The 17,854-nt window shown below is 40.1% G+C and overlaps 1 protein-coding gene across 1 annotated transcript; it reads left to right on the forward strand.

Moving 5' to 3' along the window:
• Nucleotides 1-4,580: 4,580 nt before the first annotated feature.
• On the forward strand, nt 4,581-5,966 carry LOC4352086 (heavy metal-associated isoprenylated plant protein 39). Its single transcript, XM_015762849.3, has 3 exons — nt 4,581-4,742; nt 4,931-5,006; nt 5,133-5,966. The coding sequence occupies exons 1-3, from the start codon at nt 4,734-4,736 to the stop codon at nt 5,765-5,767; spliced, it is 720 nt and encodes a 239-aa protein (XP_015618335.1). The 5' UTR covers nt 4,581-4,733; the 3' UTR covers nt 5,768-5,966.
• Nucleotides 5,967-17,854: the final 11,888 nt, after the last annotated feature.

Here is a 17,854-nt window from a genome sequence, read left to right on the forward strand (position 1 = left end):
TCTTGTAATCATGCCCCCTATCCTATATAATGTGAGCAGGAGGCCCTCTAGGGGCATGACCACATATGTTCATCAGATCTATACTATACCCGGCGGATTCAAATCCCCAAACAGGAGTAGGTTATTACCTTTCATTGAGAGGGCCTGAACCTGTCTAAATCCTTTGTCTCCTCATTCATCTACTTTTAGGTCTCGTGCGCTACCCCTTTTATTATTGCCGAATTCATGTTTCGACAATACCAAATTACCAACCGAAGAGACAACTTCTCAAGAACTCATTTAGTACGGAATTAATAACTGAAAGAGGTGGCTACGATCAATACGAATATTCGAAATTGACAGTAGCAGAGGCTGCAGGCGCTGAGGACGGATGGCCACTGGCACTACTCAGTGATGAGAACAAGAGAGAGGGCCATGGCGACGATGGATTGAATGGAAATCAGGGTGAAATAATTGAGCTGAGGGCGCACGGCCGCGTGGGGCGGCGGACATGGGACTGGCTTCGCCCTTTTGGTGCCATTGCCACGCATGCATGCCAGATCGAACTAGCCATAAAGCGGCCGGCAGGGCACAGGACGAGCATGATTAATAAGCCTCACATGAATCAATTCCATCGAATGTACGTTCCAAGGAATTTCACAGAAAATTGTTATGTTGCCTGCAGTACGAAATTCGTACGTAGGTATGTACGTACTCTATATTTGTAACTGGGAATTTCTGATGCTACGTACGATAACCACATCATATTCTTCTTGCTAGGCCATCAGTCACGAGAGAGTGCGCGGAATATTGCGGTGCGTTATGCGGATAATGTGATAATTGGTCATGCATGTTAATTAATTAGGGGCTATATTAATTCAACTTTGCATAATTTCTATTGCTAACAGCAATATAATTAACCACACCGATAATCTCTTGGCATTTTATATTGCAAGGCGACTCGATGTATATAAGCACGTGTGATATTTCGCATTTCATGTCTCCGCAATACTTTTTTTAATTACATGCGTTGGCGCGCACACACGTGAAAATATAACTCTCTAGGACATTCTTAAGACATACTTCCTCCGTTTCACAATGTAAGTCATTCTAATATTTTCCACATTTATGCATTCATTATTAATATCAGTATGAATGTGGGAAATGCTAGAATGTATCTATCTAGATTTATTAACATCAGCATGAATGTGGAAAATACTAAAATGATATACATTATGAAACAGAGGGAGTAAATGATAATTAAAAGATAGATCCATGAAGTAATTATACTAGTGATGCTGTTGGTAACAAAATTCAGAAATTAAAGACCGTACCAGGCATGAAAGCTTAGCATTGGTTGGAAAGATGTCTGAGCCGTACTATTCTAGCCGATGGAATCAAAATCATGTTCTCTCTCCTAAGTCTAAACAGCTGGAGGCACGACGCTCTGTCCTTTGTTTCATGGATCATGCCAAGATTGTTCGTCACGTGTTGCTTAACTGAATTCAAGGCCATGGGGCTAGAATTTGTTGCTGGCAACTTTGAATTCCTGTGTGTAGGGCCGAATCAAGTCTATCTACTGCATGGAAGAACAATCTACTGCCAATATTCTACCATCTTGATAAGGTATTAGGAGGTATCACATTTTCTATTATAAAACTTATATCACATCCTTATAAAACTATGTATTTCGAGTTATCAAAATTTGTAAAATTTTGTTACGTATAAATATTTTTAATATTTTCCAAGGACCGTAAAATTTATCCCCTTTTAAACCTCTGAAGGTACATGGATTTTAAGGCCAAGCCAAAGAAATTAAACCTTGGAGTTACAAAATAAGGCCATATATTAAGAAACAACAATAGCAAAAATGTAATGTTTGTTTCGTTACATAAATGCAAATGTAACACTAAGAATTGCATTAAGCATTCGTCCTAAAAGAGTATTAAGTAAAGATATTATGTAAACACTTACTGATATCTTAAAAAGTCTATAATACCCTTGTAAAGAATTCTTCAATGTTATATTATCTTATATGACTAACTACTTCTCCATTCTTATTTTGATCAATTCCTAGTTCCCTTCCTAAGTTAAAATTGGCCATTTGGTAATTAATCTTCTCCTATTTGAAAAATGGATTTATTTGCTTTTTTTAAACAACTTCTATATATAATTTTGTTAAAAAAACATATCATTTAATAGTTTGAAAAGCATGCTAACGGAAAACGAGAAAATTAAAATTGGAGTTGAAGAATAGAACCAGGCCTTTGTAGTATATACTTATAACTAAATATTTGGGGTCCTGTTCTATCGCCATATTAAACATGCTTATACACAGCTTAAATGTTTTTGTTTTTCACTTATGGTACAAATAATTATAAATATTCTAAAGTATGCCAGAATACGATATACACATGGAGAAAGAAAAATATCAGATTAGACTTGAAAAAACATAGTCACATTTGCAATTTGAATTTTTTTTGTCCATGCATATTGAATTTGATTTTGCAAGTTTATAGGGACGTCTACAATCAATAATCCAAGTTTTCTAATGTTTCTAGAAAAAAAAATGTAAGAAACGAGGGCTTAAAATCTCCATCCTATTATCCCAGTATCAACGGAAAACCATCTAGAAACATTAATTTGAACCATACAATATGCTTTCATTAACTTTGACATGAACCAAAATAAAGAATGTAAGTAGGTAGGTAGGTAAACCAGGACAAATAAAGGAATATATGATAATTATAAGCTGCAAGAAACATGCACACCGGCTCTTCTGATAGGGCTGCGCTGAAAACATGTCATCACCGGTTCCTATCATGAGGTAATCGATCATATTCGGTACGTCTCTCTCCTCTCCTGGAGTAGGCAGACGCAATCTTACATTCTTACCTAAATCACTTTCTCTAATCCGCCATTACAGCCATGAATTGGAGTAAAGCAGCTTGGTCAGCTAGCACTCATCAGCAAAAGGTCTTATGCTTTCCTACAGGAAGAAGCAGCCACATGAAAGAGCTGAAAAAAACAGAGCAAGAACCACTTCCTTTCGGTTTTCTAGTGTAGCACTGGCAAACATTTTTTTCACTAACCAAACTCAAGATTAGTCGGCTAGCTAGTGATTATTGCAGAATGGTTTTGTTAAGACCACCCTAATCTATAATTAGGAGTTAGGCTTAGCCAAAAGTTTGATCATGGAAGCACAATCACTTCATGTCTGCATTCGTGTTACAATTTTTTTTAGATAATGGAAATGGATTACATCTCCGGTTTCTGTCATAAGACACACAGCCATAAGTTTAATAGTAATAAAAAGGTAAGATAAAAGTAAATCAAAATGAGAAATAAGGTGATGGGACAAATCCCCAACTCTCCTTTATTATTGACTAGCGTTAAATCACATAAAATATTTTAGCTAGCAATTCTTATAGAACTACGCTACCCATAGTGGAATAAGAGACTCTTGGCTACCGATTCCAAGAGTGTAGCACCATTGCGCATAGTATTCTGCTCCTCCTGTGGTAGCATTGTAGACCAGAAGTGGAGCCAGTAGGAAGACATGAAGATAACCTGCATAGGGTTAGATAATTGTTTACCATTAAAAACTTTATCATTGCGACAACGCCAAATTGACCAACATACAGCGCTAGCTCCAATTAGAATCATCTTCTTAATGGACCTAGATACCCCTCTAAGCCAATTACCGAAAATGTTTTTGGTGTTACGGGGTGGGGGATATTAAAAGCAAAAAACACACATCTCCAAACAAACTAAGCGACATGACACTCAAAGAAAAGATGTTGGATTGTCTCTTGTGCATAGCAGAAAGAACATTGTTTGTCTCCCCCTCCCCCCAATTTCTTTTAGCCAGGTTATCTTTCGTTAGAATTACTTTCTTGTGAAGAAACCACATAAAGACCTTGATCTTTAGTGGAATTTTCAAGTCCCACAGAATTCTCTTTTTATCCAAACATTATAGTTCATGATCGCGGCATATATAGATTTGACGGAAAATTGACCATTCTTATGGAGCGACCATACAAAGCAGTCCTTTTCATTTGACAGAGTTATATTAGCTAGCCTGAGGATCAAATCGTTCCACTCAATTAGCTTTTGGCCAACAATAGCCCTTCTAAAAGAAATATTTAGCGGCGTTGTGCTCATGACCTCTGCCACAGTAGACTGCTTCTTTCGAGCCACATTATATAATGTAGGGTATTAATCTTTGAAAGCACGCGATCCCAACCACATGTCTTCCTAAAATCTTATGTTTACCCCATTGCGACATCTAAAAGAACCAAACCTAAGAAATTGGTCTTTGACTTTCATTAAACCAGCCCAGAACTGAGAAATACCTATCTTGCTGGACATACCAGAAAGAGGTTTACCCTTTAAGTATTAATTTCCCAAAAGGTCTTGCCATAGGCCTTCACCATTAAACAACTAGAAAAGCCATTTGTTAATAAGTAGCTATTACGATAACAGAGAACTTTTACGATGATCTCTACTGGTAGTATCACGGACGGCACAATCAACGGCGGGCGCTTCAAAAACGTGAAGGGAAGTGGGAGTATTTAGGACCCTTCCCAGCAATCTCACCCATCCCTCCCCTTCCCCTGCTTCGGCAGCTGCTGGTGTGGTGATACACTCGCCTAGCTTTGGCCACCACTAATCTCTGCTCTGCTTTTTCTCCTCTGCTCCACTGATCATCCAATTCTTCTCTTCCTGATTGGCCATTCTGATTGGCTGGTGACATGTCGAAGGTGAGCCTTTCTTGCTCTTGGATTCTGATCCTGATTAGCTCGTGTAGAATCAGGATCATCATCTTTTCTTCTTCAGATCCCAACAACCTTTTTTCTTGCTTGTCTTCCTGAATTGTATCATGTTCAGGTGTTTGTGATTCACACATTGCCAACCTTAACCCTCTGTTTCACATGTTGCTCTGCTGCAGAAAATTGTGGTGAAGCTGGACCTGCATGACAACAAGGACAAGCAGAAGGCCATGAAGGCCGTCTCCTCGGTTATCGGTACGAACAATCGTCTCGAATCTCGATCGATGCATCCACCATTTCTGTCTGTGATTCTGTGTACATCAACGAACTCTCTGAAGTCTGAACATATGTCTGATTGATTGTTGTGTGTGCGTGTGTCAGGAATCGACGCCATTTCGATGGACATGGCGTCGCGGAAGATGACGGTGATCGGCACGGTGGATCCGGTGGACGTGGTGAGCAAGCTCCGCAAGGCGTCGTGGGCGGCCTACATCGAGTCGGTCGGACCGGCCAAGGAGCCGGAGAAGAAGGAGGAGAAGAAGGAGGAGGCCAAGAAGGACGCCGGCGGCGGCGGCGGCGACGGCAAGAAGGAAGGAGGTGACGGCAAGAAGGAGGAGGGCGGCGACGGCAAGAAGGAGGGGGAAGGCAAGAAGGAAGGCGACGGCGGCGGCGACAAGAAGGAGGGCGAAGGCAAGAAGGAAGGCGACGGCGGCGGCGACAAGAAGGACGGCAACGGCGACGGCAAGAAGGAGGGCGACGCGAAGGCCGCCAAGAAGGAGGAAGGCGGCGGCGGCGGCGGCGACGGCGGAGGGAAGAAACCAGCCGCGGTGGCGCCGATGCCGATGCCGATGCCGCTGCACCACCTCCCACCGCAGTACTTCAACATGGAGTACATGAACCAGTATCACCGGCCGCCGCCGCCGCCGCCGGCCTACCCGTACGTGCCGCCGCCGCAGTACTACTACGTCCGCAACATGAGCATGGAGGAGAACCCCAACTCGTGCGCCATTTGCTGATCGAAAAAAAAAAACGCCATGGCAAATGAGCACCATGAATGCTTTGCATCTCAATGCATGATCTGTGTGCACTTCTGCAGCAGGTAGGCGACGCGTGCGTGCGTACACGCTTGTGTTCTTGATCGATCGGCCGTGATGTGTATAGTATAAGATCTCAGTGTTTATGATGAGAAGAACAAATTAAGTTTGCGTGATCGAACCAGTACGTACATAGTAGTAAGTTCGTTTTTTTTTTCTTTTCGACAAATTCAACCAACCTCTTCATCGGTGGATATATCCGGTTAATGAAATATATGATGAGACCAACAAAGTTTGCAAGATCAAACTAGTATACATAGTATGTTTACGGTTTTTTCGACAAAGGAATTCAATCCAGCTTCTGCAGGATGTATTTTGGCCGAATTAAGTACTACCTTCTTCTCAAATTTTATGGGTAAAATCTCTTATATTTTAAGACAGAAGATTTACGTACAATTTGTAATTGGAAATTTGTGATGCTACGTTCTGTCTGACCCAGGTGCATGCTTCCTACTATAACCACACCATCCTTTTTCTCTAAAAAAAACCACACCATCTTTTTCTTTCAAGCAAAGAGAACCAGCAGTAGGAGAGATAGAGAGAGATGGGCATGAGAGAGTGGGGAATATGCAGCGCATGATAGATGAGTGGTCATGCATGTGGTGGGTGCTGTTCAGACTTTGCTTTCTAGCTAGGAGCATTAGAACATCACCAATAAAACTTTGGCATTTTCTCTCCCAATTGTAGCTCGATGCATGTGTATTACCAGCCTAGAGATATGGAGCATATTAATCATGTTTCTACAGTTTCTTGAGAAGAAATTCTCTTGGCAAGACCAGTCATGGAAAAAGTTAGCATCTGTTGGCCTGAAAGATCTCTGGGCCGTACGATTTATTTTTTTTTGAAACCTAAGTTGGAACTTTGTTCCACTTTTATATTTAGAAGAAGAGAATTGACCCAGTTTATAAGGAAAACCGGGCCCGAAAACCATACAGTTGCACGGTTAATTACGGGAAACCGGCTAAAACCCACCACACAGAAGAAAGCAAGAGACCTAACTACAACTAGCATCGACGGCGGAGCCCAATTGTACCACATCATTGTCAAGCTAAAACACAGAAGCGGCCTAAACAGCTCTAACATCACAGAAGAGGTGTTATCGTTGCCGAGCTGGCCGCCCAAGCGACCCAGCAGCGCCGACTTCACAACCGCAGCGACACTGGAGCCGCGAAAGTCACCAGAGCGAAAAGCAGCTCCGACATCTAACAATGGACATCAGCCAAGCCACCAAAGAGCCACTTCCTTCACACGGCCAGCACCAAACTCCTTGGAAGAGACTGCAACTTGTCATCGTCGCCAAGCATCGCCGCACCCCATCAGCGAGCAGCTCCGACTTCATCAGCAGAAGCAACCGAAGAGCGTGTCGCCCACCACAATAACGAAGCGGACCCAAGGAGGCGAAGGCCTCGCCGAACGCCAAGGTATGAAAGTTTTTGAACCGAAAAAGACCCTCCACGGTCATCGATGCATAGGAACTCCTCCGAAGCGACGCCCCCAAGAAGGACACGACGCGTAACGTCGCCGCCTCTCGTCCGAAATCGGAACAAGGTTTTCACCTGGAGATTTGTGGGAAATATGAAAGAATGCCATGACAATGCCTCCAAGGAGGTTTACGGTGCCCATGAGCGTCGTCGTCGTTGAACCGGCCAAAGGCACGGCAAGGCTTTCGCCAGCGTCTTCACATCACGCACACAAGCACCCCACATCAACGACCATGGAATAGTCCATGACGTCTCACAAGCAGTCATACCTCGACGTAACCAAACACGCCAACGCATCCACATCCACACATCACGAGCAGGAGGCTCGCCGCCAGCGAGCAACCCTGCCGGAGCCCGCCTCGACTTCGCGCAGCCGCTGAGCTTGCCAGAGCCCTCTTGAGCCGTGCAACGCCGCCACACGCAACCGCCGCCCACGCCACGCCCGCTCCCGGTCTCCTCCTTTCCAGCCGCCCAACTCCTTCCCCGCCTTCATATGCTGCCGCTAACGTCGACACGCCGTCTGTCGCACGGCGCCACCGTCGCCAGCCAACACCACCACGGCCGCCGCCGTCAGCCGCCGTGGTCCACCGGTCATCTCCCCGCCACCATCACCAGCCGCGGCCGCCAGCCGCCACCATCACCGGTCGCTGCCACCAGCCGCCGCCCGTGCAGATCCGGCCGGGGTGGCGCGGATCCAGGGGACGGAGCACGCCTCGGTGCCGGGCTGGAGCGAGACGACCAGGACGACGCGGCGGAGGTCCCTGCCGTGGCGTCCTGGTCGCGCCGCGGTCCACCACCGACGTCGAGTCGTCGTGGTCCGCCGCCGACGTTGCCTTCAGTCGCCGAGGTCCGCCGCCGTCGTCGGCACCGTCACCGTCAATCCCCCCGCCGGCCACCCCCCTCCAGATCCGGCCGGATGTGGCGTGGATCTGGCCGCCACCGCCGCCGCCCCGGACAGCTCCCCCAGCCGCCGAGCGTGGGGTGGGCGAGGCGAGACCCCGCCGCCGCCGTCCTTGCGGCTGCGCGGCTTTGCCGGCACCCGCTCGGGCGGCGGCGAGGTGGAGGAGGGGGCGGTGGGAGGAGGAAAGCGGCGGCGCGCGCGTCGCGCCGCGAGCTGCCCGGGGGAGGGCGACGCGAGGGCCTATCTCCCTAATAAGCTGTTCGCCGTACGATTTATAGCTGGTAGGAATCAAAATCATGGTCTCCTATCAGCTGAATGCACTCCACTTTGTTCTTTGTTTGCTGAACCATAAGTCAAACACCATTTGTTTAAGATTTTGACAGTTCTTGCTCTTTGGAGAGCTGAAATTTATGTGTAAGGGGAGAGTTTGTGTCTAGTTGACCTATATATACTCCCTACATCCATAATTTACAATTGTTTGGCCTTAATCCGAAATTGATGTACTAGTTATCTCATAATCAACTCTAATTCTATTTTCTATACGCCTTGCCCCCCAATAAACATTCCACTCACCACTGTGGAAAAATCTAATCTAATTGTTGTATTCATGTTTTCTCTAATCTATTACATTGATCCTCTTATGGGGTATATATAGAAGTACATAAGGGATAGAGAGTACCCCCTCCATTCCAAATTGATCTACATATAGTTTTTTGAGGTTATTGCTAAATGATCTACATATTTGTGTTCATTCATGAAGTATATTCGTTATTTGTGCATTGGAGTAAATGGATATTGATGCATGCATCCATGCACATAAGTATTTATAACCCACATGCAATATCTTGGTTTGCTATTGGCTAGGAAATAGTGGGGATGGTGCATGCATAGAGTTTGTTGCTAGAGTAAATATAGTATGAGAGAGTTATTAGCTTTTTTTGGTTTTGGTGTACCTATGAAATATGTAGATCAATTTAGAATGGAGGGAGTACAATACAAGTAAGAGTCGATTTATCTCTAGAATTCTATCTCTAGGACTCTATCTTATATCTAGGATTCTATCTCTAGAATATATCTTATCTCTATAATTTGTATTTGACTCTTATCTTTAACCGTCATATTTATACTTCTAACAACGATCACCTCTTGTTTAATGAGACATCCTAGTTTTTTTCTTTATCCTTGATCCCTCAAAAAGGACAAAATCTCTTCTTATATTACAGGAAAGAGGGGAGTAATATATGGTAAAACTCATCGGAACGCTTGAGTAGCGCGTGCGCACGGTGGTTATTATATCCTACTCCTGATCCGTCCCAGAATATAGCAACCTAAAACCGTATAGGACATATACTAGTACTATGAATCTAGACAGAGAGATATCCAGATTCATAGTACTATGATACATCCCATCCGGTCCTAGATTGCTATATTTTGGGACGGAATGAGTATATTCTGGGACGGAAGGAGTATAACGTTAGCAGTTTGATCCTATCGGATGCTACCATTAGAAAATTGTCTTGAGCCAAATATTATAATTCTTTTGAATTAATTTAATAAATTGTTTTGCAATTTCAAATATTTTTAACTGATTTTCTGTAATTTCTCTCAAATTCTGAAATTTCAGAAATCTTAATTTCCAGCCCCCATCTGACTGTTTTTATCATTTCCTTCCGCAACATCTCGTGTGAACATAGCACATACTCTACTACGATGACACATTACACATATATGTTACTGAATTTAATTTGCTAATTCAGCAGTTCCATCTATGATGTCATCGTTTAGCACTTAATTTCCCACATGAAGGATCACGCTAATTAAATTGAAGATTAGTAGTGCGCAGCTAGGCTGTAGGACCACACACTAATTAGTAGTACGTGTGCATGCACTCCCTAGAAAAACTGCACACGGTAACCACACATATAAACTATGCATATAAGCTTCCTAAGTAGGGATGTAAACGGTATGAAAACTTTTCGGATTCCGGACCTATTTTAAAAAACAGAATACGTCGGTTGGAACTTTTCGGAAATGGAAACGAATTCGGAAATATTTTCTCGGAAACGAAATCGAAAATGATAAGGGCAGTTTCTGTCGGAACTCGAAATCGGTCGGAAAACTTTCCTGAAACTTTCTCAGAATTTCTAGAAATTTTGTGACTGAAATACCCTGGATTCTTTTTTCTTAAGCACTGAATAGTGAATACCATGGTGATTGGTTGTTATTTTTTAAAAAATATTTGTTATGCAAATCTAAAATTACATAAGAATATTTTTTTTCATGCATTGGGATTTATCAACAGCATTACTCTCTTAAACATAGATAATTTATTCCATAGATTGTGTTTTGTAATGTACGATTGGTACTTAACAATTGGATTTATATAATTGTGTTTTACGATGAATTGTTGACCGTTGAGACTTGAGAATTGGATTTATCACTTTAAGAGATTTTTTATTCCGATAAATTTTTGTTACCGTATTTGCGCCGATTCATTTTTGCTCCGTTTTCGGTTTCGATAATATTCGATTCTGTTTTCGTATCCGGGGTTTTCGATTCCGAAAATAATATGAAAACGAAAACGATAAAGATGGTTTACGTCTGTTTCCGTACCGTTTTCACCCCTATTCCTATGTATACCTTGTACCTACCAATTAACAAATATCCCAGAAAATTCTAAAACTAATCTGACATGTACTCTTAAATAGTATTACACGTATCTACAAATTCGTATATTTAAATTCATTATATTTTTGCCGTCAAAAAAAAGAAAAATCTAACGGTTTTAAGAGTGAAAATCTATCAGAATTTTATCTTTTTTTTCGTCTAAAATATATTGAGTTTGAATATGACATTTCACATATAGGTATAATACTACTGAAAATATTATCTATTTTTTTCTTGAATTTTTCCTTAAATTTATTAGTTGATGTGTATGAAACATGCACGAGAAACTTGTGTCATGTTCCATGTATATAAGACTTATGGATTGCAATCTAGGTTTGTTTAATTTAATAATTATCACTTAGCAAAGAAAGATGTCATGTCATCACAATCACCAGGGCATCAAAAGGTTGGTAGGTTTTAATTTACAACAAAACTAACAGAATAAAATATATGTTTTGGGGGAAAGTCATATATATGAATGCATTCAGAAGCGAGCATGCAAGGTTGTGATTTGTGTTTAGCGATAAAAGTGTTCATGAAATTTTTCGAATGTTCGATTGTCCTTTTCTATATAAACTAGGAAGTAGCCTGTGCATTCGTACGGGCATGCATCGTAGACTATGTTTGAGAACTTATAATGATGAAATATTAATCTGAACTTATAAAAGATCATTTTATTTATTTGGATTATTTGAGCATATTTAGAAAAAAAAATTAAGTAATTGGACTATTTTCTCTAATTAAAGGAACTCAATGTTTTATGTAGTGGCTCAGACTATTCATATTTTAGTTAGTTATTTTTTTTACGAAGTGTACGTTTAATTTAGCTATACATGTTTCAAAACATAGCATGGTGCGACTCTATGTTGTTGAGTTATTTCTTTTTCTTTTGGCAAATTAAATATGAAAATTTTATTCTGGTACTATATTGATTTAATTTAGCTATGCATGTTTGTAGAATTTTTCATAATGACATAATATTTATTGTCAAAATTTTAAGGTATTTAGATGTGGTGCAAAGTGCATGGGTGGACTGTGCCCAAATGCTATAATTCTTATACAGTAAAATATAGGCATATATAAATATTACATTGTTAGTTTAATTAATAGATAGAGAATAATTAGATAGAAATCAGACATGTATAGGTTATAAAAAATTGTAGTTGTTTCAACATTGATTGTTTATCGTCTAGATTAGTAGCTACAAAAATAAGGAATGGGAGGGCAGTGTTCTCTACATGTGGAGGAGGTGGAAGGATTTTAGTGAAAACCAATGAGAGATGTTTCTTTTTTCTCAGCATTTCTTTTATTGTTTTTATAGCTGGTAAGACATGACACGTGTTGTCTTATGTTTTTTTTTCCCAAAAAATAGATGACATGTGTACTTATGGTTCTTTCAAAAATAGATCTAATTGATGAAAATAATGAAATCCATCGAGTTAAGTTGGATCGTTTTCTATTTTTTGAGACATGATACATGGTTACTTACAAGTGCAATATGGGACGTTTAATCAAATTTTATCAAGTAGACTGATTTAATATAACATAATGCATATAGTCAACCTTTTCGAAATGTCTCATTCCTATTTGGTTTCCATGCAAAACATAGGTGCCAATGTTCAAAAGAATTTAAATTTATAATAAAAATATGGATAATATGGAACTTGAATTATTTATTTAGTTATAAATAAAACAACAATTGAAACTAACTAAAAATAAGATACAACTTTTAAAATTATAATCATTAATCTTTCTAATTATTGTTTTTTCACATAATGTTGTCCATTGAAAAAAAGAGAGGATGTGAAGGGAGAGAAGCAGAGATAATGTACGTATGGAGACGTCACTTGAACACATACATGACGTGTGAAGGGGTAGGAAGTGGGTCTTTTCCGTTTTTATATTGTTAAGATAGCAGTAGAAAATAATAGGTACACCGTGTTTAAATTAAAATAATTGATGGTTAGGTGTATTATGTAATTTCTTTAGGATTTCTAGGATTTATTGTATACTACTGGAGAAACAATCTTTGGTCGGTCGCCAAGAAACCACAATAATCCTAGTTCGAATAGAAATCGGGACTAAAGATTATTTTTAGTCCCGGTTAAAAACTTTTTGATCTTTAGTCCCCAGTTGATGTTACCAATCGGGACTAAAGATCATTTTTAGTCCCGGTTCAAAGAAGTTATTGGGTCGAGTTAGGCCCCAATTATCTTAGATCTTTAGTTCCGGTTCTTTATATCAACCGGGACCAAAAATACTCCCGAGCGCACGTCGAGTCCTCTCTTATCAATAAGACCGATAAAAACCATTTGCACTTCCTCTCTCATTATAAACCATCTCCACTCTCCAGCCTCCTCGATCCCATCTCAATCTCAGGCGTTCTCCTTCTCGATCGGCCTCCTTTGTCCGATCCCCCTCTCCTCTCCCCTTCCTCCCACTTCCCCTCTCCTCCCCCTCCCCGCCTCCTCCTCCTACCACGGCCTCTCTGGGTCAGCGGCGGCCGGTCGAGGTCGGCAGCGGTGGCGGCCGGCTGGCCGGGCTGGGGAGGCGCGCACGGCGGCCTTCGGAATTGATTTTCTTTTTTTGAGGAATTGTGATGATTGTTTTTGATAATTTGTTATGTGATTAAATGTGGGAAAAAAATCAATTACACAGTTTGCGTGTAAATTGCGAGATAAATCTTTTAAGCCTAATTGTGCCATTTTTTGACAATGTGGTACTACAGTAAACATTTGCTAATAATGGATTAATTAGGATTAATAAATTCGTCTCGCAGTTTCCTAGCGGAATCTATAATTTGTTTTGTTATTAGACAACGTTTAATACTTCAAATGTGTGTCCATATATCCGATGTGACACCCCAAAACAAATTTTTTTGGGAATTAAACCTGGCCTTAGTAGAGTTCTTTGTGGAGGTTCAGTCTTTTATCTTTATGAATTTATAATCGGATGAATTCATATTGTTTTAATTTACTTAATACTATCGTTCTAATTTATTTGTGATGGTTTTTCAAAATTTGTGATGTAATTTTTTTTAGAATTTATGATGAATTTGATTTGGGGATTTATCTGTTAGGGGATGTAATGATTAGTGAAATCCATATGAAAAAAAAATTAAAAAAACTGCCAACCGCCGGTTCTAGCTCTAGCATTTTTAGTCTCAATTAGTAACACCAACCGTGAGTATAGGGGGTTACAAACCGGGAGGAAAGACCATTTCTCCACCAGTGGTAGTGTCACATGGTGGCTTAGGTGTGTTCGTAGGAGTCCCGCGTGGTGGTTTCAGAGTATTTTGTGGGAATTTTAGTTGACTTTTAGCATATAATAGATAGATATGGCGCAAGTTGTCGAAATGTGCCTAATATATATCTACATGTTTCTTTAGGGAATATATTTCTACAAGTAAAATTATACCGGTGTAAACTACATTTTTCTGACATTGTAGAACTATTTTAGTTACATGCCAGTGAAGTTATTATATAGCATGAAACAATATAATAATGGTCACTTTCTTTTCATAATTTTTACAAGCTAAATTATAGTTAAGAGGTGTATTAAATTCTAATTTGTGATTTTAGTCATAATAATGACACAATAGAACATGTAATTTCATCCGATAGCAAAAAAAAAAAACTTCCTTAAAAGAAAAACGGAGAGGAGTTATGTACATGCATATGCACGGGAAGAGGGGATGCCTCTTTGTAAGAAATAGAAAAATCAATCTAATCCAAGTATCCAACGGCTTGGAGTGATGGGCCTATTAATATTAATTTTAGTGAAATCAAAAGCTGGGTTTTTTTTTCAGATTTTTCCTAATTTATTGGAGCGCCACGTGGCATTATAGGAGCATTTATATAAGCATCATGTGACAGCTTAGAAGCATTTATAAAATTTTTCACGGACTTTACTATATAATAGATAGATTGAATATTATCGATATAATTTAGTGAAACATATTTGTAGAATTATTTAAGGTGACATATAATATACCAACCGGAGATGAGGGGAGAGAGGGAGTATGTACGTACAGAAGGCCAGGAGGGGAACATACTTGTGGTGGGGACCGGTGTGGAGAGGAGGATTTTATTTATTTTATTTGATCTAATGGTTAAAAATGTTAGACCCACCAATTTAAAAGAAAATCAACGGTTAGATTTTTAGACTGCCACTTGGCGTCTTAGAAGCATTTGTAGGAGAACACGTGGCGGCTTAGGAGCGTTTTTAAGAAGTTTAATGGACTTTTAGTATATAATAGATAGATAAATGGTACTGTTTAAGAACTTTTAGCTATCTGTAAAATTTAAATGTTCTATTCTTTTTAGCATCGTTTTGATATCAATATAAAACACGAATATTAGAAAATGATCTAATATCATATTGTATTATTTCGTTAAATATGATCGATCGCCGATCGACCGAGGATCGTTGAGGCTACCGATTCTGACAGTCTTCATCTCTAGTTGTGGTGTCCAAATTTGCATCTGTATTTTGCATATCCCAGCTGCTCGATCTCCTAGCCCAAATCAAAATAATCAAAACAAACAGATGGTGTTAATCGCTTGTCAATTTTTGCGGTGCGGATGAGTCGGATGATCCCGACGTCTCGTCGTCCCCTGACGACAGCCAGTCGTCCGGGCCGGCAGTGACAGCTTATAGCTCTTTCAACGCCTCATGGACCTAATGAAAAAAAAGCTGATGATGAGGTAAAAGGCGACCTATCCTTTTCGTTTCGATAAAGAATGATAGCTTTCAGCCTGATCCAGATGTGTCACTGAACTAGGCGTTGTTAATTGTGAATTTATGTGGGTGATGCAGGTTTTACTATTAAAGAATATGATGATACTGTGAAGTCACGTTCAGCTTCTGATCATCCACTCGCAATATAGTACTATATAATATGAGAACGGGAAATTAGCTTAGCTCGGGAAATGGAGCGACGTGTGGTGCCTGCGTGCGTGCGTGCAGTGGACTGGTCGGTGACGATGTTGACTGAAGAAAATCTCAGAGACGATGGAGTTGAAAATTACCTCTAGCTCATGCCTGCGGTTTTTTCAGCCGCACCTGCATGCCGCTTTCATTGTCACACTTGCGAGCGTGGAGATAGGCCGGTAAGAAATAACAGCACGAAGAAAAATTGCCATATATGAGTGTGGTATAAGTAGGTGGCTAGCTGAAAATATACAACGTTCAGTCAATGCCCACGTTAAATACTTTTGAACGGAGAAATTATATCTTAGGCTCTGTTCCTTAAGATTATTCACACTGATTATTTGTTTTATGTTTTGAAAATATGTTTTCCAAATGATCTTTCTTCTACTATATCGCTTAATTAGACCACTCATTTTAAACTATTTGTATGAAGTATATATTTTTAAAAATATTTGATTTATTCCTATAGTCAAGTAGATAATCCATTACAATAATTTGAAAAGAAATGGCCCTTAATATATCTTAAATGTATTAAAAAAATAGACCTATCCAAGGCATGACCTTAAATACCTAGTCTTGTTTGTGAATGCATTGCAGAGCCAGAAAAATATCGAGAGCTTAGGCTAATCTAAGCATATGCATGGACATGGACATATGCATATTCAGATTTGTACCAGGATTGGATTTTTTTTTTACATGTTAGATGGAGTCACATGCAAAAGAGTATATAGAGTTCAAGCATGTAAAATTTCTTGATCCGTGCTTTAACCTCATGATACTGCGAATCAACTACTCCTATGAAGTTAGCGGACGTTGACAATTGAGTGTCCCGAGGCAGTCTATGTCAGAATGTCAGATGATTGTAGTGTACCGACTCAGGGGCTCAGGGCGATATCACTGACAGACAGCAACAAAGCAGCCACTGTTTTCTGCTGTTAAATCGTAACCACCGGCTGGCGTCTGCATTTCAGATCGATTTCTGTCATCGCACTCAAGCAAAAGCCATTTTTGCAGCGTCGGATTCGATGTTAGTGTTTCACGGGAAGGCGTACGGTACTTCTTTTTGGGACAGTAAACATCGGCATTTGCAGCAGTGTTACGGGTACGTCCTGATTCCTGATGGCTAACTGGCCTTTTTCGTCAGTAATCGCAGGAGTCACCAACATAATGATGGTGCACACCATACGTACCAGTTTACCATGGGAATGTGGGAGTCGCATCCAAAGTATTTCCCCATTATTTTGAAGTTGTTTGGCGGAAATCAAGGTTGGGAAGAAAAGATTTTCCTGTGTATACCCTAATTAAATGATCAATGGATTAAGATAGGAGAATAGTTGAGATTAAGATAGAAAGAAATTTGAACGAAAAATAATTGGTAGAATAAGGAGTTATTTGAATGCTTATATTGGTGGATAAATTTTAATCCCTTAACTTATATTGATGAACATATGAAGTAGTTTGACATATTAGTTTCAGAGGGATTTTATGGGTGTGTTTAGTTCACGCTAAAATTGGAAGTTTGATTAAAATTGAAACAATGTGACGGAAAAGTTAAAAGTTTATGTGTATAGGAAAGTTTTGATGTGACCGAAAAGTTAGTAGTTTAAAGAAAAAGTTGGAAACTAAACCAGCCCTATGTAGCATGAACGAATCGAAACGGCAACCTGCAGATGTCTCATTTTGATTTTAAGGAAAAGCTACCGGCAGGCACATCCATGACTGAATATTGGTTCAGACTGAATTCAGTAGTGCAGATCATTGGCATTATACTAGGAGTACCAATTTAGCAACTTGCAATACCTTGAAGAAACAGGACAATCTGCAGATGTCAAAGATAAAATTGATCTGTATTCCGCGGAGTTGATGCTCTGGAAAGGTTCAGTGAAATGCCAATCCAACTTGTTAGAATGTAGATTATCACCAGAAAATTAGTTCAGGTTAAGTCAGTCAATTTGCTTTATTTCTGCAGTCTTGCTTTAACCTTTAGGATGGTAAGTAATAATAAGTACGGATCGAAGACACTATGGT

Source organism: Oryza sativa, chromosome 12, assembly GCF_034140825.1.
Source record: "Oryza sativa Japonica Group chromosome 12, ASM3414082v1".
Lineage (NCBI taxonomy): Eukaryota > Viridiplantae > Streptophyta > Magnoliopsida > Poales > Poaceae > Oryza > Oryza sativa.

What these genes read in the sequence shown, in the direction of transcription:
- LOC4352086 (XM_015762849.3), top strand. An exon ending in GGCCGTCTCCTCGGTTATCG is followed by an intron (nt 5,007 to 5,132) that starts GTACGAACAATC and finishes TGCGTGTGTCAG; the next exon opens with GAATCGACGCCATTTCGATG.